This window comes from Miscanthus floridulus, chromosome 4 (assembly GCF_019320115.1).
Source record: "Miscanthus floridulus cultivar M001 chromosome 4, ASM1932011v1, whole genome shotgun sequence".
Lineage (NCBI taxonomy): Eukaryota > Viridiplantae > Streptophyta > Magnoliopsida > Poales > Poaceae > Miscanthus > Miscanthus floridulus.
This window is the reverse complement of record NC_089583.1, coordinates 83984672-84010137: the sequence shown is the minus strand read 5'-3', so window position 1 is coordinate 84010137 and position 25466 is coordinate 83984672. Positions and strand designations below refer to the sequence as shown.

At 45.4% G+C, this 25466-nt stretch overlaps 3 protein-coding genes across 7 annotated transcripts; 2 read left to right on the top strand and 1 right to left on the bottom strand.

Moving 5' to 3' along the window:
• The first annotated feature begins 6744 nt into the window (after positions 1-6744).
• On the top strand, positions 6745-8267 carry LOC136548728 (putative F-box protein At5g55150). Its single transcript, XM_066540151.1, has 2 exons — positions 6745-7779; positions 8247-8267. Exons 1-2 carry the CDS (start codon positions 6745-6747, stop codon positions 8265-8267), a joined length of 1056 nt encoding a protein of 351 aa, XP_066396248.1.
• Positions 8268-8798: 531 nt separating this feature from the next.
• LOC136551904 (uncharacterized) lies at positions 8799-17468 on the top strand. 5 transcript variants are annotated; one of them, XM_066543434.1, is made up of 12 exons: positions 8799-8880; positions 11071-11129; positions 11329-11431; positions 11503-11560; positions 11679-11734; positions 12454-12530; positions 12874-13051; positions 13506-13641; positions 15121-15261; positions 15741-15878; positions 16722-17150; positions 17253-17468. In XM_066543434.1, exons 4-8 carry the CDS (start codon positions 11546-11548, stop codon positions 13561-13563), a joined length of 384 nt encoding a protein of 127 aa, XP_066399531.1. In that variant the 5' UTR covers positions 8799-8880; positions 11071-11129; positions 11329-11431; positions 11503-11545; the 3' UTR covers positions 13564-13641; positions 15121-15261; positions 15741-15878; positions 16722-17150; positions 17253-17468. The 5 variants fall into 5 exon arrangements, 1 of the variants encoding a protein (XP_066399531.1); XR_010782693.1 differs by lacking the exon at positions 11503-11560 and having other exon boundaries at positions 12788-13051; positions 16722-17468; XR_010782692.1 differs by lacking the exon at positions 11503-11560 and having other exon boundaries at positions 11629-11734; positions 12788-13051; positions 16722-17468.
• A 5465-nt stretch (positions 17469-22933) lies between these two features.
• On the bottom strand, positions 22934-24189 carry LOC136551903 (transcription factor HEC2-like). Its single transcript, XM_066543433.1, has one exon. The coding sequence runs from the start codon at positions 24001-24003 to the stop codon at positions 23272-23274; it is 732 nt and encodes a 243-aa protein (XP_066399530.1). The 5' UTR covers positions 24004-24189; the 3' UTR covers positions 22934-23271.
• Positions 24190-25466: the final 1277 nt, after the last annotated feature.

Here is a 25466-nt window from a genome sequence, read left to right as displayed (position 1 = left end):
TCCAGTCACACCGAGGGTAGATACACAGCGGAGGGGTTCTCATCCACCACCCAGACCACAGGGTCCACCTCTAGTGACTCATCTAGATCTAAGGGCTGCCATGGCCAAGCAGGTGCAGCAGCTTAGATTTGTGGAGTTTGAGTAGTGGTTTTCGTCAAGGCGAGATGAGCGTGCATCAGAGGGCTTCTACACACCACTGCAGGAGAATTTCTACAATGCATATCTTAACAGTGGAGCTGTTTTTAGATCTCAGAGGGTGTGCAACATAGAGTCTATTGTTGCAGCAGCTAAAGAGCATGTTTGCCCCTACCTTACTTACCTGCCAGGGTTGACAGACTTACTTGGACGGATAGGATTGTATGTTCCATCTTAGGTCCGTCAGTTCTATGCTTCTCTCTGGATTGACCCATAGCACATATTCATACACTTTGCATTCAGTGGCAGAGATTATAGGCTAACGAGAACTAGGGTTAGAGAGATACTCTGGCTTTAGGAGCAGCCCATCCGGCTACATGAGGTTTGCTATGGATAGACAGCGCCCCCTAGATGTCCTCATGGTGGGATGGTGCCCCCTATAGATCTAGTCCACCACTGCTTCATAGAGCCATTCAGCGAGGGGTCTAGTAGGACACCTAGTGATCTTACTCCCACTGCTAGAGTGCTTGATGCCATTATGAGGAGGACACTGCTTCCGAGGATGGGGTATCGCGAGGGCTTGACTCGTATATAGTTGTGGCTATTGAACTGTCTGATGCAGCAGACAGTGTTTGATATTTGGGATCTCCTTCTATTAGAGATGGAGGACACTATTGCTGAGGGGTTTAGAGGTCACCGACAGTTGCCCTATGCCCACTAGATCACATTTCTTATTCACATGGTAGTTATAGTGAGGTTGCCTGAGATGCTAGCTGAGTATAGTGGTGCTACGACAAAGTTCCCTGCATATAACCTGACTCAGATGATCTGCCATAGTACACCAACTACACCTAGCTAGCCATGTCATTGTCTAGATGTGCCACAGACTATAGCCCAACAGGATGATACTATCAGGGGCATAGCAACTATAGAGGAGGAGCAGTTGGATGCTCAGCAGGAAGGATGGTCGAGAGCGACCCTAGTGATAGCTCAAATGAGGACTACCACGAGATACCTCAGATGCCTCCTCGATGACATGATCATGATGCCGGTAGCTCCAGTTCAGCTCCATCTACACCATAGACTGACCCCGCTCTACTTGCCATACTTGAGCAGATGAGGCAGGATCAGGCTCGCTAGGCTTAGGAGACCGCCACCATGTTTGCACAGTTCTAGGCTCGATAGGATGAGTTTTAGAGGCAGCAGCAGGCCATACAGTAGAAGCAACAGGCCATGCATCAGCAGCAGCTCCTCATGCAGTAGCAGCTCCTTGGATTTATGCAGCATGTAGTGATAGCTATTGGGATTCCACCACCACAGCCTTCACCCTAGCTTGGTCAGCCTGCCACCACTTCTATGACTCTAGCGTTATAGCCTAGTGGGCTTCAGAGTTAGGGACAACCACCAGCACAGTTTGCTTCACCTACAGAGCAGGTGTCCTAGTGGTTTGCTTCGCCCATGATAGCCTCGTAGTTCACACCTCTCCAGACGGGTTTTACACTAGCTTAGACTTCTTCGCTGCTAGTGCCAGAGACTATAGTGTCCAGGAGCCTTGGTGCATCCTTCAGTGAGTTGATAGGGTAGTCTACTCCTCCATATTTGCATGTCCCAGGTCCTTCTATCATTGCACCTATTACCAGGACTATAGAGATGCTCCCTTTGTCAGTGGCATCATCAGAGCTAGCTGCTTCAGTCATACCTGCGCAGTCTACAGCAGCTCCAGTTGTTGATCCACCCAGACCTCTTCAGTATCGCTTCTAGCTACAGAGGGTTAGACAGCTTAGAGCTCGGGTTCATATGATGATGGCACTCAGTTCCAGCTTGCTCCTCGTACCTTAGCGCCTGACTCATCCACTGCAGCCCTGCCGACCGACCCTTAGGTTTTGGTGTTTGACGCCAAAGGGGGAGAAGGATCGAGTATGCTAGACTTAGGGGGAGCTTTGTTTACTTAGACTATCTATTATATTTGGTTTTTATGTGTGATACATTATTATGCATTCGTCGTGTGTTTACTTTTATGCATTAAACTATTTATGTGATAGTGATATCTACGTGATCGTGATATTTGACATGTGTGCTCTCTACTTTGAATTACTTATATGTCATATCATTTGTGCTATGCTCATTTGCTTTGCTTTCGCATATTACTCCAATGCAAATGAGCTCCATTACATGTACTCATGCTTATTTTATATCTTTTGAGTACATCATGTTGGCTTGGGTCATATAAGCTTGCCTAACACTTTTATTCTTATTGCCAAAAGCTTATATAAACCAAGCATGTTAAAAACCTCATCTCTTTCACATACTCGAGGTGGTATTGTCATCAATCACCAAAAAGGGGGAGATTGAAAGCATCTAGGCCCCTAGCTGGGTTTCGGTGATTAATGATAATACGTGATTACTATGACTAACATATGTTTTGTAGAGGCAATTGAGTTAGGTCACGGTAATGGAGATTGATTAGGCAATCATGGCATTCATGCCCCTACGATGGAAATCATTTCGGTTTTCAAAGGATGTACGACAAGGTTAAGGATTGACTAGTTCTAAGTGTCGTTTGGAGTTGAAGAGACGCTTAGAGTGGTTTAGAACTTTATTTTCCTTTGGCCATACTATTAAGGGGGGTATGGATGGGTAGCTTGACCTAGGTGAGTCTAGTGAGTTAGGTGTGGTGCACACTTGCTAAACCTAGCACTAGGTAGCTCCAAAATAGCCCTTAGATCCAATTAAGCAAACTTCATTCATGTATGTTTAAGAATTAAAAGTGAATGGAGGGTCAAATACTGACCGGACGCTGACACCAGTGTGACCGGACGTTGGCTCAGGGTCCGGTCAGTTCATTTGACCGAGGTGTTTTCGTCTGGTGCGACCGGACGCTGAGAGGTCAAGTGACCGGACGCTGAGGGCCAGCGTCCGGTCGACTCCAGTAAGGTTCCAGAGAAGGAAAATCTCAACCGGACGTGTTCGATCAGTGCTGACCGAACGCTGGTCAGCGTCCGATCACACTAAAAACACTAGAGTTTCGGGTGAACTGACCAGCGCGTCTGGTCAACATGACCGAAGCATCCGGTCACCCCGCAGAGGCACATAACGGTTCGTTTTTCAGCCCATGTTATAAATACTTCCTCCATTCGTGTGTGGGGGTACTTTTGCTCATTCCAATAGCTGAGAAACACCTTTGAGAGTGCCAAGAAGAGCAAGGTCCTAGTGAGGTGATTGAGATTTGAGAATCCCAAAGAGAGCCCTCATTAGTGAGATCAAGAGTAGCAAAGTGTGCATCTACTCTTCTCATTAGGCTTGTCATGGTCAAGTGAGAGTTCGTGCTTGTGACTCTTGGTGATTGCCATCACCTAGATGGCTTGGTGGTGATTGGAGAGCTTGGTGATCATCCGACAGAGCTTTGGATGACCCAACTCAAGTTGTGAGCGGTTGTGGGTGATTCACCACGACGGAGTATCGAAGAATCAACCCGTAGAGAGCACTTGATCCTTGCGCGGATCAAGGGAGAGCTACACCCTTGCGCGGGTGCTCCAACGAGGACTAGTGGGGAGTGGCGACTCTACAATACTTCGGTAAAACATCACCGTGTTCCTCCTTCTCTCTTTACTTTGAGCATTTACTTTGAGCAATTCAATTCTTGTCATTTATATTCCTAGAATTACCATGCTAGAGTAGGATTGGAACTTAGGGTGCTAAACTTTTGTGTGTTAGATCAATAGAAACACTTTCTAGGCATAAGGGGTTAATTGGGCTAACCGTAGAGTTTAATTATTGTAAAGAAATTTAGAATTAGCCCAATTCACCCCCCTCTTGGGCATCTTGATCATTTCACCGTCATGGTTAAATGATAATGACATATGCTCAGGATAGCGGCTCCAATGGGATGGAGGGCGATAAATAGTCAGGATCGATAGTTGCTTAGGATCGAATGGGTGATAAAATACGCACGCACAGTGGGATGACACGCGCATGGCAAATGGTCTTCGCGGTCCGCGCAACAGATGGCGAGCATGCCCCCGCTCTCCGTATCTGATGAGCGAGAAAGACACAATGGAGATTGGAGAATATGGTACTTTGGAGATTGGACTGTTGGAGTGAATTTTTTCAAAAAATATGCACCATGATCGCTTTATCGTATCAGTCATGCTTATCAGCCATGATACAGTGTTTTTCTCTCACAACAAAACAGCATTAGCCGGCTTATAAGCCACAGAAACGATCAAGCGAATAGGGTGATGTGTTTCTAATTGCCATGTATGAATAGTTATCTAGTTATCGGAAAAAACAAATGTCAGGTAGCAAATGTTGGTTCGTTCCTCGAAAAATGTAAACTGTTACTCATGGGTCTTGTGAGAGAGCGGATGCAATTACTAATCCTAGAATTTATAGCCCATGACCCACGTACACCCAAGCTTCATTTCTACACGTTTGCCTTGTGATCTTGCCTATTTTTTCTTGTCTCCTATAGCAGGCAAGTTGATAGTCAGGTAGAAGTAGGAAGTGACTTGCTAGCACTCGAACGTTCGTTCTCGGGTGTTAGTATCGGACGGCTATCGCGCGCATAAGAAGCAATAGGGCTTTTTGAGCAGCCTGTCCTATTTCGTCACCCACACAGCCCACCCCGTCCATCACCCTGCACGCGCAACCCGCCCCTTCCGTGCACCCATCACTCACCGCGCCCATGTGACCCTCCGAACACAATATCAAACACTTGCAACATAAATACTTGAATGTAACATATGTCTGAAATAGATGAAACATTTAGAACATACATTTGCAACATATATGTGAAACATATGCAACATCCAGATAAAACACTTGAAACATGAAAACACTTGCTGCAACATAAGACTGGAAACAAATAAAATATTTTCAACAAATGCTTGCGACATACCTCTAAAAACATTTGCAACATGTGCAACATCCCGATCTACTTGTGCAACACCCATATGAAAAATTTGCAACATGCCACTTAAACATCTAAAACACTTGAAACCTACATCTGCAACATAGGAGAGGGAGAGGCTGGGCCGGTCGATTCCAACGATCATGGTGGGAGCCGACGGCGAGTGATGGCGCACGAGAACCACCAGCACCGGTCATGCTTGTGGGTGCCCTTGGCTCGGCTGGGGATGACTTGAGGCGCCTTAGCACGTGTGCCCAGTGGCCATCGGCTAGTGGCAGCGGGCGAGGCATCCTGTCGGCGCTGGGATTTGGGAATAGGCTGGGGAGGTGCTGTGCGAACCGAGGGAGAAAGCGGCGTGGTCGTCTTGGGTGGAGGAAGAAGGCAGCGGTGGAGCTCTGTGATTTTACGGAGACATGGAGGAGAGAGACGAGATGCAAGGGGAGAAGATAAGTCTGAGTAGCCACTTGAAGGGGAGGTATTGGATATTTTCACATGTGATGGATACAATAGGTAGACATGTGAGACCACGTAACGTTCAGAGGGAGTCCCTAATCATAGCATTACCAAAGCAGGAAACGTTGGTTCGTTCCTAAAAATGGAAACAATGGTTCATGGGCTTTTGTTAGAGGAAGGATGCGTTATTATTCCTAGAACTTATAGCCCATGAGCCCATGTACACCCAAGTTTTATTTCATCAGAGGAACTGTGAAGTTTGCCTTGTGGTATTTATTTTTTTTCTTCTCTCCTCCAAAAAGCAAGTTGATCAATGTATGATGATCCCATGGGTTTCTTCTATTTGATAGGCTATGGTACTTTTGCCGAAAGGGTGGCGATAGGCTATGGTGTCACTGCATTCTTTTTGAATAATAATGGAATAATTATCATAGCCTCTGTTTGCTCCATCTGTTCTTCGAACATACGATGTTTAGGAAGGAGTACATGCAAAAATGTAGGTACTCCCTCAGTCTAAACAAAACTTGTCATTCTAAAAAGACAGATTAATATAAAACTCAAATGACCATGATACCCTTATTTAGTAGACATCTCTCACATAAAGATGGTTGTTGCATGAGCAATTCGCTGATACATGCAGCTGTAATTAAGAAGTCTACATCCAGTCATGGCAATGGGGACTAGTAAGCTAATCTCCTATAACTAAAAAGAATAAAATGTGGATATTTTTTTTGTACGACATTTGTTTTGGTTCGTCCGTCTGTCCACGCCTGCGATCCCACGACATCTCCCACATGCTGTTTGATTGAATATTGCCTGCCATGTGATAGAGTAATCATGGCAAAATAGGAAGTAGAAAATTATTGTGCTATCCATATACACATTGCATGTTTGCATGCACCAGCATACATGTCAATGAGCAAAAGGAAAGAGAATTAACATAGAAGGAAAAAGAATTAAGACAAAAGGAACATCTTTGCATTTCTGAGAACCTTGCCAAATCTGCCTACATTTAATTACTTTCCCTCTTTGTATTTGCAAAAGGGACAGTTTTTTCCTCCTTTCATTTGATTTCATGCTCACATGTTCCATCGCCCTCGCTTGTTGTTTCTTGCTGAAATTGCCCTTGGATCTGTTTATTTTGAATCCTTTCCCCATATCAACGTTCCCTAATCCATGATCCATCGCGATAGTAGACACCAGACACCATTTCTTGCGTGAACCATAGTTGATGTCATTTGTCTTCCATGACTCCGTCTCCCAATCCCAAGAGAAGGTCCCTACCTCTCCCTGACTGGAGATCTAGCCTACCAGAGGATCTCCACGAGTCCATCGGGCAGGGTCTCATGTCAGGCCATGACGCGACGTCCTTCCGATCCGATTGCTCCCCATGGCGCGCCGCCGTCCCGTTCGCGACCTTCAGGCCGCTCCTGCTGCTCCCGTTCAACCCTGACTCGGACCACGTCGGCTTTTACTGTGTCCCGGAGAAGGTCTTGTCCAAGACACTGCCCGACGTGCGCGGTAAGGTAGCGTGCGGCTCCTCGTGTGGGTGGCTGGTGCTCATGGACGAGGCGGCGTCCGTGACGCTGCTGAATCCATTCGCCGGTGCCTGTGCCCCCCGCGTTGAGCTCCCGCCAGTAGGCGAACACGTCGCAGCGGCGTCCTCATCGGAACACGTGTCTAGGGTCCACGGCCGGTGGGTCCTCCATCCCACCAACGGCTACGGGGACACGGATGCCGCAGGCAGAGCCATCAAGCTAGAAGACATGAGGGACGTGTTCTTCCGTGAGATCGTGCTCTCGGCGCTGCCTGACGTCACCGGCCGCGAGTACGTGGCCATGGCCATGCTTGGGTGCTCCATGGAGGTCCCGTTCTGCCGGGTAGGAGTCGACAGCGTATGGACGCTGCTCGACACTAAACTGGAGTTTTCCGTGGGGTCCATCATCCACTGCCAAGACAAGTTCTTGGCGATCGACTGCACTGGAGAAATCTCCGTCTGCAGCAGCAACGTCGCCGGTGCCACTCCAATCGCGATGCTGCTGCCATCGCTGTCGCCACCTACGGGGCTCTGCCACCGCAGCTATCTGGAATCAAACGGTGAGCTGCACATTGTGGGTGCCATGGTGAGCACGTTCCACGAGACACAGAGCTTCACCTACAGCAGCGCGATCTATAAGTACAACCTCCACGGCCGTACGTCGGAGTGGTTTAGGATGAGGGACATCGGTGATCAGACACTGTTCGTGTCTAAACATTTCAATGAAAGCTTCAGTGGAACAAGTGTATCCAAGTACAAGAAGAACAAAATCTACATGTCTGAGCCATTGTATGGGGATCCATACGACTTGGTCCATCGATTGGAGATCGTTGATATTGTTACCGAAGCATCCGAAGTGAAACCCGTCCAGAAAAAGATACAGGGTTCTGAGGCTCTAGGTTGGATTCGACCCAATCTCTGGAAAGATCATCGCAAGACATCAATCATCTCATAGCTTTAGAAAATATCGCAAAGCTACTAAAAACTGTAACCGTGCCTTCACCTCAAACATTGTCCAGATAAATGAATTACAATGAAAGAAATGGATATCAGAGATTTCTTCCTGCCAATATAAAATATTATCTTAGCCGTATCACGAAAAGGTCTATAAAGTAGAGTCTGCGACGCCGCGCACTTCGTGACTGTGTTAAATTCATAAACTTTGCTTTTTGGATTAAATGTCACTTTAACGTTGGTATTTAATTTTTACAGTGGCCCCATTCAGCTGGCTGAAACTTGCCTGAAACTGGCCGGTTTTGTGAGAGAGAAATAGTGTAGTGGCTGGTTGATGAACAATGTTAGCTGAGGAAGATCAGTCGACTGGTCTAGTTTTACCAGACCAGCGAACGCGTCCAGTATTATTATCTTATCGTACGATCCGTGTGTTTTTAGTATAAATTGTTAGTTATCTCGTAGTAATGCACGAATATGCTATCCAGTAGAAAATAAAAGAGGAATGCTATACATTGCCCGTGTGTTTTTTTGTTTTGCAGCACATGAATTTTGTGGCCGCTGGATGGGCATCGTGTGTCTCCATGCCACCTTGCCGTTTCTGTCTATGATTTGGATGGCCCACTTGCTATCGCCCCACGCGCTGGCAATCCCGGCCTCGGTCATCTCCTGGGCCGCGCTGTCCCTCCCCTCCGGTGTTGCCCAGATACACGCGCTCCCCGCCGTCGACGCCTACCCGCTTTCCGTGCTGCTGACCGCCTACTCCTGTCCATTTCTGAGTATTTCATTTCCTCTTCGCCTTCTGTACCTCAACGCGCGCCCAAGGCGATTCCATTGGCGCTGCGGCGATTGCTCCGGCGAAGTCGTGCTTCCCCGTTTCCGAGTGCTGGCGAAGGTCTGTTCTCGATCCCGTTTCGTAATGTGGAGTAGGTTTTGTGGATTCGTACTGTGATGAGGTGGGCGGGTTGGAGATTTGAGTGGGGGATTTTGAGATGTAGCCGGGCGGTGGGGATCAATGGGGTAGCAGATGGGAGGACCAGCGCCGCCGCCGACGCCTCGGCTGCCTCGTTGGGGCAGGTGTAGACGAGGTCGGATTTTGCGTTGTATTTTGCTCCTTTGCTTGCTGTTCATGGATCTATGGAGCTAGAACCGTTGGCCCCTTGTTTAGCTGTGGATTTGGTTGCGGCAAGGGTTGTGGCAGGGGCGGCTGCTGGAGGTGCGTGTCGCATCGTGCCAAGTGGGACTTGCCTGCGGGGCATGCCTATGGCAAGCAGTGGCATGGATTAGTCATTTAGATATTGCAAGGCTTTGTGCTTCTTTCGGTGCTTGCTTATGGTGTTGTATTCAGACTTGCAACTACAACTCAAGATCTGTTTTGACATTTTTTCCTCCTGAACAAACAACAATTTTCTGCCTGCAAAATCCTTGTGGAAATTTTGTGTTGACTGAGCATTTCCAAATCCTTGTGGGAATTTTGTGTTGACTGAGCATTTCCAAATCCTTGTGGGAATTTTGTGTTGACTGAGCATTTCCTACCTTACCAGCTACTACCTACCAGTATACTAAATGGACGAATAGGATAGTTGAAAGGCAGTCTCTGAATTATCTTCTTTTGTACTTAGCATATATACATATGATCCATACGCTTGCTGCTCTTTTGCTCATGAAAGAGGCATGACTCCTGTTCTGTGAACATGGTCTGAGAGCTAGCAATGAGGTCATTAACATGATTTTTGAAGTTCTTTATTTGGTCCAGTAACTGAAGTAGCATGGGTTTTGTCATTGCTACATTTTGATGCTAAAGGGTCGTTTACTCTGAGGCGGTGTTGGTTAGCTCGAGCATGGCATGTAATTATGGTATATTTAGCATTCTTATGTCAGATAGCTCTTGGATGTGTGATCTTTTTTTGTTGCTTTCTTCCTTGATCTGTTATGATCACACTGCAGCCAGGTAAGGCATATTTTCCACGTTGGTGTTTCTCTGATGAGTTAGTCTGTACTCTAATGGCTTGAATTAGTTACTTGTTGATCCACAATTTATGAGAAAAAAACACTTTTCATTATTGGATACCACATGTTTGGACGTTTCAATATTACTTGAGTGACAACTAAAGTTATTTAAAGTTCAGGACACAGGATCAGGCTCTATTTGTCCATGGACACTTTGGCTTTTTATTGTTGAACTAGTGTGCTTGCTGATGATATATAGACTGCGTAGTCTCATGTATGACACTGCTACCAAGCTTCTTAAGGGTAATTTATTTGATATGAAATTGATATGCACAATCTGATAGCTAGTGTGTTCAGCATACATCACTACTTTTGAGTCTGCTTTTAATTTGCTTTCTGTTTTTAACTGAATCTTGTAATTCCATTGCTAGGCGATGCTTGTCACTCTATTCATCGGCAAATTGTTCCTAAACTCCTGATTGGTGTTCAGTAGAACATCCTTTAGGCTTTAGCTTGATTGCTTGAACCTATTAAGTTAGAACTTTTCAGTTGGCAATTTGAGCTGATAATATTTGGACTTTGTGTATGCATGTGTATGCAACCGGCATGTTGGAAAGTGGGAACATGTGCTTCTATTGCCTTTATTTAATTTTCAATTCTTTGTTTTCACCTGATCACAGTATTGCATTGCTTTGCAATAGCTGCATCCTATAATTGCACATTTGAAACAAATAACATTACAGTGATTTCTGATTCCTGTGTATCCACCTCAATCCAACTTTCTGTTTCAGAATCTTGTGTTTCCTTTGCCTTCCATGTTTTAGTGAGGAACACATGTCTGAATAATCCTAATGTGTAGTACTATAGTTTGCGTAGGCCTAAATTTTTTCTGTAGCTAGGAAGCTAACGTTGCTCTATATATAGCCCAAAGGTACAATTGTTGATTAGTATTGAACCACATTTTTTATTTTCAGCTCTATTTTCTGTAGGTTTGAGCAGCTCACCGTGTCCTCTTTGTTTTCTGTCTTTGTGCAGACTTGTGTTCTCTTTGTTTCTAAATGTAAACTTGCTGTATTTTTGTCATTTTTGTGCTCTCTAGTATGGTCTCTAGTAACTTTGATTGGACTACTTGCAGAAGGAGTTTTCAAGCCCGAGTTATTCTTGCCTGAAGAATGTACAATGGCCCAACCAAAGGTATTTTGTTCTTAAACACTAGGAAAAGAACAAATAATGAAATTCTAATGTATGTGAAGATACTCCAGAAAGTTATCGTGTTAGATTAGCCCATTGATCTGTGTTCCTCATTTGTTGCTTGATTTCCTCGATCCCTTTTCCTGATGTGGTGTCGATTTGCTTGATTAATTGTATTTTTGTTTTGTTATGGCTCCACCAGTCTAGTTCATGTGAGAGGAAGATGGCACTGATTATGGTGGTGGAGACTAGTTCATGTGAAGCTAGAAGATTTACATGCTCCACTCAGCTGTGTATAGCCTTGGGTAAGCTTTTTTGAGTTAGAATGAGACATGCACATTTTGGTACTGACCTGAGATGTCATTCAACTATGCAGACATATGAACTGCCACTCAACTGCAGTTTAGTTTAGTGTTGAAATGTCCAAAATTTCAGTTAGGATGGCACTACACATTGTATACTTTCATAATAGAAATTTGATATTTTTTCGATACCCATGGAGGAGGATGATTTCATTTCTGACGGTGAATCTGTAAATGGTGACAATGACAGTTGGTTTTGATATCAACTCAGAAGACAACAACTCTGCTTCTCTTTATACTGGCAAGGTAATAACTTTTGCAATGCTAATTTGTAGATGTATGCCAATTGTACATATTTCTGAAAATTTTGTTTAGTTTAAACATGTCGTATATATACACATGCTAATATCTCCTCGTTTAGGCTTCCTAGGATGAGCTACTGGAAAACATAGTTTACAATATCATGTCCAATACATACATGTTGTACTGTCCAGTAAGCAGAAAATTAACCAAAAATCTTGAGTGCCGATCTTAGGTTGCTTACTTGGATCAAAGGCACTTATCGCAATCACTGATAATGTAAATTGCAAGTAACGAGCATTGCAATTTTAGTTATGAGCATGTGCAATATGTGGAACTATAATGAACGTGAAATATGTGCAAATTTCATGCTTGTCTTAAGTCAGAGCTCAAGGTTCATGCTTGTATGTGTTTGTGATCTTTAAAAACTTTACCTGTAAGTTTTTTCTTCTGTTATATAGTTTTCCATATGAATTGTTGCTGGTTTGAGCGAATCAAATTTGGTTGGTCAGTGCCTCCAAGTTAATGCATGAATGTCTTATTCTGTGGGCTAATCTACGCTGATTGTGGTGCATACCTAGCAGTAAATTGGCAAGTATGCATTCCATTGTCTCCAAGCGTGCTGTCTTTTACTGGCCCACCTTTGTCCTAGCTGTTCATTTCAGTTATTTGTCTTTGTCATACTATATAAATAAATTTAACATGTCAATTGTGATTTGTGCCAGCACACAAGTGAATGTTTTATCGCTCTACGGTGAAGCCAGAAGATTTACATGCTCCACTCAGCTGTGTATAGCCTTGGGTAAGTCTTTTTGAGTTAGAGTAGGACGTGCACATTTTGGTACTGACCCTGAAATGTCATTCAGCTATATTGTACGTCAGCTATATATTAGGTCTTGTCATTCAACTATAGACATCTGTATAGTTTCTGTGGTCCATATGCACCAGTACTATGTGTTTGTCTTTTGATTGTTCTGATCTGATGCCTCTCCAGTTATGTCTAAAGTGGCGATGCCATGTTGTAGTAACTTCTGTAGCATATGAATTTTCTGGCAACAGGATCAGCAATTGACGCCTCGGCGCACCTAGCTTTCTTGTGACACTGACTTGCCGGCCCCACTCTGGATGTTACTGTTTTGAATCAGAGTCGCGCCTGTATGATTTCCCCCATAACCCATCGTCGTCTCCCTCCGGCAGCTCTCCTGGCCGGAGAGGCGATTTGAGAGGCGACGTCGCCGTTCCGCCCCTCCCCGTCTCTGTCCATCGTCTCGCTCCTGGTCATCACCGCTTCGCTCGTCGTCTGCCATTGCTAGAACTCTGGAGGTACCTGGTTTGGCACTTGCTCCCCTTGTTTTTGCACTTATTTGTGATTTGGGTGGGGGATCTGTTGTTGGAGATGTCGCCGGCGCTTGCTGATGATATATAGACTGTAGTTTGCCATGTCATACTATTCCCTAGAAATGAATATATATTTCAGTCCTATAAATTTAGTATGATAGTTCTACTCCCTGGAAATGAGTATATTTTTCACCCACATTTCCACACAGCTAGTTGTTTCTAAGAAGGAGATATTAGTAGCAGTGCATTAGGTTCTAAGGATTGGGTATTTCACCCACATTTTCTATTTCACTGTATGTGCTCTATATTTCATATCTGTATGTTCTATCTTTTATTTATTTTTTTTGCCTTTGTGTTGTGCCTTGGTACTGCTATACATTGGACCAGCAAAGTTGGTTAAACAATAATGTTCTGAACACACTTTCTTTCACTTTTTCAGGTATTCTGTATCATCGGCAATGGATCTACTCCATCCACTTTGGATCTACTACATTTGACCAACTTTGTGTTGTCTTTGAAGATGTTGCATAAGCTACTGATGCTGTAAAGAGGATGCATGGGCTTTCCTTTCTATGGTGAGTTGTTGCAGCCCCTAATTGCCTAATGACCACTCCTTATATGTTAGTTGATGGAAATGCCTTATATATTGTTGTGAAATACTTTTCTGTGAACTTAAGCAAATCTTTGTGTAAACTTGTGATTATGAGGTTGCTTGAGTGGTCCAACTTAGTCACCATTTTCTTGATTTCAAACTTGTTACCAGTAAATTGCAATGTTAAACTACTGCAATTTTGGTGTGTCTATTGTGCAAATTTGGGCCATGAGTGGAAACTCAGTCTTTTTTGGGTCTAGGTCAATTGTTTGGCTTTTACTTTTGTTTTTCTATATTTCTGGGCAATCTCTTCGGACCATATTTGGGCCTTTAATCTTTTATTATACCTTCTTCATGCTACTTATAGACTTATGGGTGCTTTGTAATAAATTGTTTTTTATATGCATACATATATTTATATTGTTTATTTGTTTGTTAAAAGTTTTTAACTCCGCCTATGGTGGGTTACCTATCCATATATGTCTGTGATTGTGTTGATTTCTTGACAATATCTGTCTATTGTCCTTCCATTGAAAAAAAAATTGTCTATTGTAATTGTTTTTGTGCTGTTGCTCCCCATCTTTGCTTGTAATTGTGCTGGTCTGGGGAGAAAATGTTGTCTATTGTCCTTCCATAAAAAAAAATTGTCTATTGTATTTGTTATTGTGCTGCTCCTCCCCATCTTTGCTTGTACTTGTGCTAGTCTAGGGAGAAAATTTTGTCTATTGTCCTTCCACAGAAAAAATTGTCTATTGTAATTGTCTCTTGTAATCTGTGTTTGTGTTAGGTGAAGTAAGCTGGAGGTAGAAGATTAGCTTAGGATTGTGTTAGATGAAGGATGTTGGATGTAGGACAAGAGTTGGGACTTGTTTCTTGTGTTTTCTAGTTATTAAATCTAAAATTTAAAGGCCTATGATGCAAACTATTGTTAATGAGGTGGCTGCCTAGTTGCTCATTGGCTGTGAGCTTCTAGTTCCACTTCTTCGGAATTGGTATATCACACGTGTGTGTTTTCTTTGTTTGCAACACGGCTGCCCGATCTGTCTCTCGCTCCATCTGTGCACTCCCTCAGCCGCATCCGCTCCTTGGTTTCGATGTGAAGCTGATGGGCTGGCCCCACCACCTTGTGCACTATTTGTATCTCGGGTCTCGCTCTGGGAGCCGAGCGGTCGCTTCCTTTCCCCATTTCTTCTCGCTCATTTCACATGGCAGGGAATGGATGGTTAGATGGATTCCATGGTAGCCACCAATGGTTATAAAATTCTTAATGACTCCATCTGAATGTTCAGCTGAGGCCAAAGTGCTACACATGCCACTGAAGGCTGGCGGTTTTGCATTTTTTTTTTGCCATTCTAGATGATTTGATTATCTAAGTGCATGTTTTTTTTGTCTTTGCTCTATGGCATGCTGCCATTGTAGCTCTAATTTAGTTTTTCTTTTGTGTGTGTTCATGTGTATGTAGACCTCTTATTCACATCCTTGGTGATTGATTTCCATTGCAAGTTAAGTCAGATATCCTATCAATCCTGACAATCATCATCATGAAAGGTGGAATTGCACTTAAGCCCTTCTCTATCTCCAAGCTCAAGCAGCTTGAGGACCTGTAAGATCTAGCTCTCTCTATTCCTATTTCCTGACTGCCTTTTACCAAGAGCTATCTTTTGAGATATGGTCACTTTTGCACCCAGGCCATCTTTATCTTAGTGTGTAAATTGCATTAGTGGCAATTAGAAGTTACACTATGTGAAATGTGCAATTTTTATATTTGTGTTTTGTAATTTATTTATAATAGGAATATGTTTGTGTTAAGTTACTCCTTTGTTTCTGTTTGTCTTTTGTTTTCTTTTGTGTGTAGCATGCTTAGTCTGTATTTATAGCTGGCATTATAATGCATTTGTTAATGCAAATGGTTTTGTGACACCAAATCCATCAATATAACAAAGTGGATATTATTAATTGAATATGGTATCTTTGTGGAGTATAACAGTTGAATCTGATATTTGAGAATATTCAGAGAGATGTTGTGCACTTTTATTATTTTATTTGTTAAAGAGATGGTGTCACTTACCTTTGTTTTTACAGGTCCAGAAGATTACTAGTAATATTCAGTTTATCTTGGAAATAGTCATCCTAAACGTTGTGGAAGTCTTGCCTTGCATCTGGAACAATAATCAGCATGGGACATCTGTATATTTTATTTTCTTCAGTTTTGAGACAATGGTAACAGAAACGTGCCAATTAAAAGCCTCTCCCATCTCCGTATTTCTCTCCCAAAACTTGTTTAAGACTGTATGCGCATTAAGCTTTGTTAAACCAGGAATCAGTTGAGTTAGCATTGTGTTGGATTTTTTTTAAAAAAAAATCTTGTGCAGCTATTTTGTTACAAATGTAGCCTAGTAATTTGTAACGACTCATCAAGTACTTGCTCTTGTGTGATTTATTGGTTGATTGATATGATCTAACTGAATTAGAAGTCTGCCGTATATTAGAAGTCTGCCATGCAGCAGTATTCTTGCTGCTTTGCTGATAAATCAACAACGAAGGAAGAGTAGCTTTATCTCAAAGAGAATTTCTATGGGAGAGTATCTTTGAGATTTTTAGCGCTGTAGTTTATAATTTTAGTTGATTCTAGCTACGGCAAAGCTTGAGATCAGCACTGAAGATATTTCTTACATAGAGTTCAAATGTGAAGTTGAATATCTTGTTGTGGCCTAGCCTAGTATCTTTCTTGTATCTATTATATACTCTGCTTTTAATCTAGAATTTGTATGGAACTTATCAAAGAACGTTATGCATTTGTTGATAGTTGTCTCTTGATTTTTCCAGAGGGTGCCTCTGAACTTTCTGACGTAGAGTCCTCAATTTTGTCATAGATCAGAGAAATAATGGAAGAGTTACAAGATTGCAACTCAAAAAGCATGGTTGCCCTTCTGGGCTCTTTGGTTCTGCATCTCTGTCGGCTGTTTGGCCAGCAAGATCAGAGTTGATGGCAGAAGTACATACTAGCTTACTTTCTGTTGGTCAGGAATGACTACTTAGATTTATTTCTTCCATATGCTACAGATTTGGATAGTGAAGAACTGAAGGACCTATTCCGAAGGCTCAATCGGGAGGTGATTCAAGTGGTAACAGATCAAATGATCGCTACTTCCCAGGCCTTCATTATGACCTGTCTCAAGACTGCCTTTCTTGCATAACAAATATGTGTGGTGTGCCTGCAAAGTATATAGAGATTGGCCAAGAAAATTGTGATTTTCTCTCTGCGTGTGTGAGATTATGCTATCTATGTGATGCTCTTATCTCACGTAATGTATGCTGGATCCTCTCCTTATTCACAGTGAGGAACTAGGACAATGCCCTGTTGTTGGATCAAGCACAAGTGCTGATGCTGAAGGCCATCCTGTTGCCCTCTCATGACCACAAATTCCATGGATCTAACACATACAAGCAGATTGGATTCAAATGATGGGTGTGCTAACCATGTCTGTCGAGGTGAGTGCTTCTTTTTCTCCTTCGATCTGTTGCTTCTTGCCCCTCAGGAGACGAGAGCAGAGGTTTTCCCAAGGACAACTAATCTGTGTATTTTCTTCTCAGACAGAATACAACAACAGAGTACAACTACAGCAGAATACAAGTACAAGTATAAGTATAACTACAAGTAGATTCGTGTGTTGTTTTCTTGTAAAACACATGGTTTGTCTCTCAGCATGGAATTTGTGTGCTACTGAGGGAAAAAACACACGTTTTTTCCTTTGTAAGGTGGGAATTGCTTGTTAGCTAGGCTGCCCAAATTTGGGTGCTAGGTTGCAAAAAAACACACGATTTTTTTGTGGGAGAAATCTATGTGTTTTCTTCCCTGAAAACACTTGTGTGTTGGTTGGCTTCAAAACACATGGGTATCAGGTAGACAGGCTCAAATAAAAATCTAACAACTTGAGCAGTGCAAATCTGCAGTCTGCACGATCCGGTGGTCTAGCTTCCCGTGGAATCTACCCGGCCAGGAATGCAGGACCAAACCGCCGCCCAGTCACCGGACCACCCTCGATCGCAGCCGCGCTTTCTACTATTCAAGTACCATCCCAACCGTCGTCGGTACGTCCGTCCGTCAGGCGACCCAGCCAGTAGCCCTCGTCGCTCATCGGCGGGCGGCGGCACGCCCCCAGTAGACGCAAACGTCGCCATTCAATGCGGCGCACCTACAATTTCCAACGACCGGGTACGCGATCCCGCGTGCTGCCGGCCCTGCCGCAGTGGTGCCGCTCTGCAGCCCTCGTTGGCTGTCTGCCGGTCGTCGTCATCGGGAGCGCTTGGGATGGGGGCCAACCGGCCGGCGGAGTAGCCGCCCAGGCTGCTAGCGCGACCAGAGCCGGCCCATGTGGTTCTTCTGCCCTATTCGATTGGGCTGGTTTAGCTTAGGCCTTTCCAAGTTTTTTCACTCTCTCCGTCACATCAATTTTTAGCTGTTTATATAAAGTATTAAATATAGGTAAAAAAATAACTAATTGCACAGTTTAGTTCGAAATCACGAGATGAATCTTTTGAGCCTAGTTGGTCCACGATTGGACAATATTTATCAAATAAGACGAAAGTGCTACTATTCATCGGGTTGAAATTTTTTCGCAATCTAAACGAGGCCTTATAAGCCATGACTAAAAGTACTGTTGACAAGTTTAATATAAAAGAAAAATATTATTCGTTGGCTGATAAATCATAACTTATAAACCAAATACGACACCAACGCTGCCGTGCTCTGCTGCCTGTTGTCCGTCCGGCTTGGATGTACTACTACTACCGAGCAGCAGAGACGGACGGGAAAGCTGACCACGGAACAATCGGCCGGGCACGACCTGGATGGTGGGGGTTCTTTCTCGCACAAAACACGTCGCAAATTAAAACTTGCAATTGCATCATCAGGACAGGCACCGACTGGGCATGCACGTGAACACAACGCACGGTTCAACTGGGTGGTCATGGCGATCACGTGACGGCTGGGAAGAAATGGCTGTGTGTTGTGTTTGGATTCCAACTCGATTTGAAACTGATGTGAATGATTGCGCTAACTGTAAACCGTATTAACTTGTAAGTAGAGCTGGCGGGAATGATGGGTCACTGTACAGTTGTTGGGCCGAAATCTCGTGGCCCGTCGCTGGTAAAACAGGGACTGCTCACTGACTTCACAGAGTGGACAGAGAGAATGTTTGGTGTGATCCTGAAGGGAGCAAATATCCAAGAGTGTAATGAATTTAGGTCAAATCAACGATGTTCTTAAGAAACAGGTGCATCATGGCGAAAGAAAAACATTGGAGTAGTGCTCAGCTGCTCATGGTAGGTAGACACAACACACAAGATTATCTTCTGAAAATCTCTTTCATACTATTATTACTGCCGTAGAGCTAAGTATAATGGGTGCTCAGACAGGTGAAGACTGTAACTTCGTTGGCTCATTGCTCCTTCTCAATAATGAAATTCAGGTCCCTGGAAGAAAAAAAAAGTTGTAAAAATGGAGTGCATGTCTCCTAGCCTCCTAGGGAGACCGGAATAAAGACTATTATTCCTCCAAATAGTTGTAGAGCTATATATACGTATAACCTGCAAAGTTATATCTTGTTGTGGCCTAGACTGCGTCATTATCTCTGTCTCCTTTGGTCTTCCCTCGAGTATTGTCCAATGAGACATATACTGACATACCTATCAGGCTGGTCCATTGATCTCCATTGGTGGTTCAGGTGCATGCATCCTGCCCAAGCAATGCCCTTTCGCGAGGGCAGCAGCATCCACCAGCCTTCGCCCCAAGCAATTCCATTGAGGGTTGGTGCCCGGACCCAAATCAGGACCGGCCCCCACACAATGATCTTGATAGATAGGGGGACTCAAAGCAAGGATTATTGGGATGATGAGAAAGCTGCAAATGCCTACCCATATGTCATCCCTCTCAATCGGCTGGTTCGTTTTTGGTTTCTGGGCTGATAAGCCCAAATGTTGCTGGTTTATTGTGAGAGGAAAACACTATTGGCTGGTTGATAAGCTCTTGCTGAAACCAACGAGCGAACAGCCTGAATATCCAAACTAAATGTTCCAAAACCAGGCAACAATCACAAAGCGTCAGTGGCGCCCGATTTGTATCTGGGACGCTGATCAGCTGCAATTACCGTGTCATTGCAGCAGCCGATTTGCATCAGCTCTGGATCACTGGTGGATTATCTGTCATAGACGAATCATACTGTATTGGTGCCTCTGATAATCAAGGCATAAACTTCTTTTGCCATCCATCTCAAAGACAAACTAAATGTGAACGAGACGGATATTATATTATACTACCTTCATAATAAACAGGTAAAAAATACTTTACACACGGCGCAGCCTCATTGTTTCGGTAAGAAAAAAGCGTGTTCAAGTTCAACAAACCTAAAACAAAGCGACCAAAGGGGACAGAGATCAGGTTGGTCGCGGGGAGATACGGCGCCGTCCGCCCGCGGCCCGGCCGTCCTGGTGCTGGTGGTGCGATTCCTAGTTCGTGTTCCAACACTGCCTCCCGCCCGGTCACCACCCGCGCTCGCAAGCCTCGGCGAGGTGGGATGCACCTGCGCCCCTGCAAGATCTCGCGCGGATCCTGTTCCGAGCCCGACCTCCCCGCGCGCGGGGCCGCGCCCGCTCCCCGCCCGACGCGTGTCCGCGGGCGACCGCGGACCGAGCGCCAAAGCCGACCGGCCGCTGTCGCGGCGACCGCTACGTGCCGCGCATCCGGCGGTGGCTCCACCAGGTGGCAGCGATCCGGCAGTCGCGGTGTTGACTTGGGGAGCTCGCCGGTCGTCGTCTCTGTTCCTCTCCATCAGCTCAGACCGTGAGCTGCTGCTGCTGATTCGCCGTTCTTGTTGCCGACAGGCGAGATGTCCGTTCGATGAATAGGGTTAACTATTAGTCAAATAATTTTTAGCTTTAACTTATCTAATAAACAGAAGCTAATAGGAATGCTAAATTTTTAGCCAACTAACTAGCTAACTTTAATTTTTTTGTCTCAATGAATAACTATTCCTATCTGATCTAAACAAGCCCCTGCAATGGTCGGTCCTAGACTTGTACTGACAAGTTTGTTGGAGCTCTATAGGCCGTGGATTAGATCTCTTTTGTAGCAGTGGTGGAGCTTGACCAAAACCATGCAGGAGGGGCCAGCCTATATAATTAAGCATTATTATCTACTCATAAACAGTACCAAAGTTACTATTTAGACAGTAGTAGAGAACATAATAGATAGGAGGGGTCATGTCCCAACTTGCGTGTTGACATGCTGTTTGGTTCGTACAACAGTAACACAAATGGAAATAAAAATAGTTCAAATGGTATGTCTTGCGGTAACGTCCACAGCTTTAATTCCATCCCATTTGCATTTCCGATGCTATAACTAAACAACACCTAGCTCCGTCCCTCTTCTGTAGGCTTCCAAAAGAAGCCGCTTCCGCTTCTTAAACCATCAAGGAGCCGAAGCTCTTTTTTAAAGTAGGAGTTAGAACTAAAACTTTTAGTTTCTATCGTTTTTTTTGAAATATTATATAAATCATTTTGCTATATGTTTTTAGCAAGCGTTTAGCTTTACTGGAGAAGCCGTTCCACCAAAAAAAAATCAAGGTCAGAGCAATTTTAGGAGGAGCCAAAGCTCGCCAAATGTTGATTTTAATTGACACGTGATCGATCGAAATCCGAAAAGGCACGGATATGTTATAGATTTGTAGCATCTTTGAGATGCCGATCGATGTGTGTTCAGTGATCGAGCCAGTAGTGCCTCGTTCATCGTATGTGGAATCCGCTTTCTTCTTTTCCACCCGTGGAATAATCAGTCAGTCCTCCGCTACAATGGCATGGGCCGTGTGTAATTTATCACCTATTCATCTGTACTAGTGCTAGTGCACAGTACTGCCTTCTTTTGATGCACCGTCACCTATCCGGCCATTAAGATACCACAGTGCATCTCTCGGCTTTGCTTTCATTCGTGTCATATACTCCTACGAAGCACAGGCAAATTTCAGCATCAGTCGGTTAGTCTCTGCTCCAGTCTCCACTCCGTTTTGCATGCCCATACGTCATAACGGCCCACAGCGCCATGCCGCCAACCGTCCTTCTCATCTCTCAAGTGGATCAAAAGATTAAACTACAGTGTGTGTCGCGAAAAAGATATATACCATCGAGCAGCCACCGGACAGCAGGGGAATTCACGGCGGAGATCGCACACATCTCGTGGTCCAGGAGCACGATGATCCAGCATGGCTTAGCTTGCTGTGTTGACCTAATGGTAGTCATGGACTGGTGAGAAATCTACACGGGAGTATGTGTTTTGATCCATACGTGTGGTCGTCGATCCATCGTGGCTTATCTGATGGCGAAGTTCATCTTCAATTCAATGCGTACAGTAATACAGTGTAGTCTTTCAGACAGCAGCAAACCTGCTCTGTTTCGTGCTGCAGTGGAGAGATTAAATGCTTCTGATGAAGGTCCTAAATTATTTCGTTAATTAGTGCCCGTACTACAGATAAAGATCGATGAACAATGATTGAGCATCATGAACCCACCTCACTGTAGCTGCAAGATCAGCGGCAGATCTCTTGAGCGTTTTGTATATTCCGTGCTGCAACCATGTGATGCTTAAATTTTGTTGCGATTCAAGTGACGATATATACACTCACATGCTGCGTGCCTGCGAGGTGCGAGCCAACATTACCGAACACCATCCACGGTGGGGCCCTGCGGCCTAGCTCATAATTCCGCAACGGTTTCGAAACAACGGCAACCACCTCCTCCTCAGGCACCAACTGTTCATGGCCGGGCGGCCGGCCGGCGGACACCGCCACATGCGGCGACGAAGCGGCGCCCGACAGAAACGGTTGAGCACCTGCATCTACTACCGCTACAGCCTACAAGCATGCATGCCAGGGCCGCCCGGCTGATTTACCGTTGCATGTTGCGGCTCGATCGCTAGATGTAACAGCGCATGATTTTTTCTTCATCTTGGGTTGCGTCTGCGTGCGATTGCAAATAGACGACATGCACGGATCGACGTGACGCGAGATAAGCCTGAATCGGCCGGGAGCGGAGACACGGCCACCGTCTGCATTGATGGACGGTCAACTTAGCTTGTCTTGTCGGCCGATTTGCCAGTCGCTTGCACCGATGAAGGAGAGAAAGGACATGTGTGCTTCTTGCCCTGGGGCGCATGCGAACGAAATTTAAGGATCACACGCCACACTGTTGTCTACTGCGAAACCTCGCTAGCTAGCGTGCGAAGATGATGAACCACTCCATGGATAGAAGAAAACAAGGGGGTACAATGTAAATGTACAGCCTACGTAGGGTAGAGCAAGTGCGTACGTACTACTCACGCGCATGCACGGGCTGCGAGCGACTCCAACAAAAAAATTGGAGCAACCACGTCGTATGCCGTATGCGGCTACTACAGCAATAAATGTATCAAGGCTAGCTCCTACTGCTTTACACAAGTATGTGATCATGCGCTAGCTAGCTGATGCACACACAACGCCACAAGAGCATCAGCAGAGGCCGTCGTGTCGTCGTCGTCCCATCGAGACGCCAAACGGCGGGCGCGCGCTGCCGTGGCGTTCGTTCGTCATATGTCGCCGTGGGGCAGCGCGTACTGCCACGGCGCGTGGAAGGCCGGGTAGGCGGCCCCGAGCGTGGCGGCGCGGTGGGTGGCGGCGGCGGCGCGCTCCAGGGACTGCACCTGGGACTTGAGGAACTTGACGTAGTGGATGGCCTCGTCCAGCATGGAGGCCGTGTCCATCTTGGTGCCCCCCGGCACGAGGCGCTGCAGGGTGCGGATGCGCTCGCTGATGCGCTCCCGCCGCAGCCGCGCCGCCACGCTCTGCGGGTCCTTGGAGATGCGCACGTTGCGCCGCTTCGGGGGCCGCACCGCCTCCGGTTCAATCTCCACCGGCTGCAGCGCGGCGATGTGGAAGACCGCCTCCCGCATCGCGTCCGCCGACGACGTCGGCGACGACGACCCCATGGCCTGCTGCAGCGCGGCCGCCGCGGCGCCGCCCGGGGACGACGACAGCACGTAGCAGTCCTGGAGGGACTCGAGGCCGCCGGTAGCGGCGGCCGCTGGCGGCGGTGTGTACTGCTCTGCTGGGTACCCGGTGGTGGTCGTGATCGTGGTCGTGTGTGGCGGAGGCGAGAAGCTGTGACCTGCATGGGTTTGCATCGGGGATATCCGCGGCGAGACAGGTGCCATCGTCGGCGACTGATGGCCGTCCAGAGCAGTGAGCTGCTCCAGCTGGAGCATCGTGTTCATCAGCTCAAGCTGCGCTTCCGGGCTGTAATTCAGCAGGTCAAACTCCATCAGTTACGGAGCTGATCGATCTGGTAGCTAGCTATAAATCCGTGTGGAAGGCTGATATGATAGAACTAGTGAGAGTATATGATGATCAGGAAGCAAGGAGCTCGATCGATCGGTCCAAGGGGAGCAGCTCAAGCTAGTGGCTACTATTTCAGGAAGGTGTGGAGGTTTTGCGAGCGCTCCGATGCTGTCGATGGAGCGCTGCAAGTGAAGAGGCCTATTTATAAGCAAGACCGCTACGGCTTCTGCGGTCGTTGCGACTGGGTGACGCACTGAACCGCTGTTTCCTCTTAGCATCAGCGAGCACTGACATTTTATTTTTATCTCCTTTTTTATCATTTATTAAAAAAAAACTCCCCTCTGTTCTTTTGCCCTTTCTGCTCCTTCCTGGAATTACACCACGCTGAAGACATCCAGAAAAACTTTCGTTTTCTTTATTTCTCGCGAAAATGACATCTCGAAAGATGCCTCTCAAGGAGCACAGACCAGCCGATCTTGCAGCATATATCTCAATCAACCTGTTCGCTTGTTAGTTTCAGCCATGATACAGTGTTTTTTTCTCACAATAAATCAGCACCAGCTGGGCTTATCGGACCAGAAACCAACCAGTGAATAGGCTGATTAATATCTGAAACTGAAAGCATGCCGACTACACTAAACTTATCATGCACCCTTTGATGAGCCAAAAAAAAACGTCCTAAACAGCTCGGTTGAGGCGTCACGGTCAGGCTGATACTCAGGACCTCCGTATCCTCCCCTTTCTGCAGAGCTAGCGGCTCCTCGCAGCAGCGGCGACTGGCGAACGTTCGCCGGGGTAGGAGGAGTTGACACGTGGAAGCTGGTTTTGGCAATCGCTTTTCACACGTTGCGCGATCACGTATCGGGTGGAGGCTTATGCCATGTTCGTGTAGCTTTTCAGTCAATTAACAGTATTTTTTTTATAATAAAATAGTCAACAGTACTTTCAGCCAGCTTAGCCAAATCAAACACGGCATTAGCTGGCGTCGGAAAGGAGAGCGGTGGGGCAGAGGCTGCTCGTCCGAGTCGGACTGATGGGGCTCTGGTTACGCTATATGCACTGAATCCTCTGTGTTTTCTTCCCCTGCATATACTACCAACACGCGTGTAGCTACATAGCGGTGTGAATAGGTTTACTGGTGCTATTTTTTGTTGTGCTATGGTGGTGCTGCTTGAAACTTGAAAGGAATCAGAGATTCAGAGTGCAAGAGGGAGAACATGTTGAAATGATAACCAAGATGTATGAGTTACATTTACATGTCGTTTTACTTTAAAAAAGTAAGATATCATGCTCTGAGTTCGTTTCCTCTTTTGAAGTCTTTAGATGCGCTAAAAAAATCTGATAAATCATAAAAAAAAACATTATCAAACCTCTCTAAATTCGATACTTTGCCTTTTTTTCAAATTGTAAGTCGTTCTGGATTTTATATACATATATAGTAAAAACT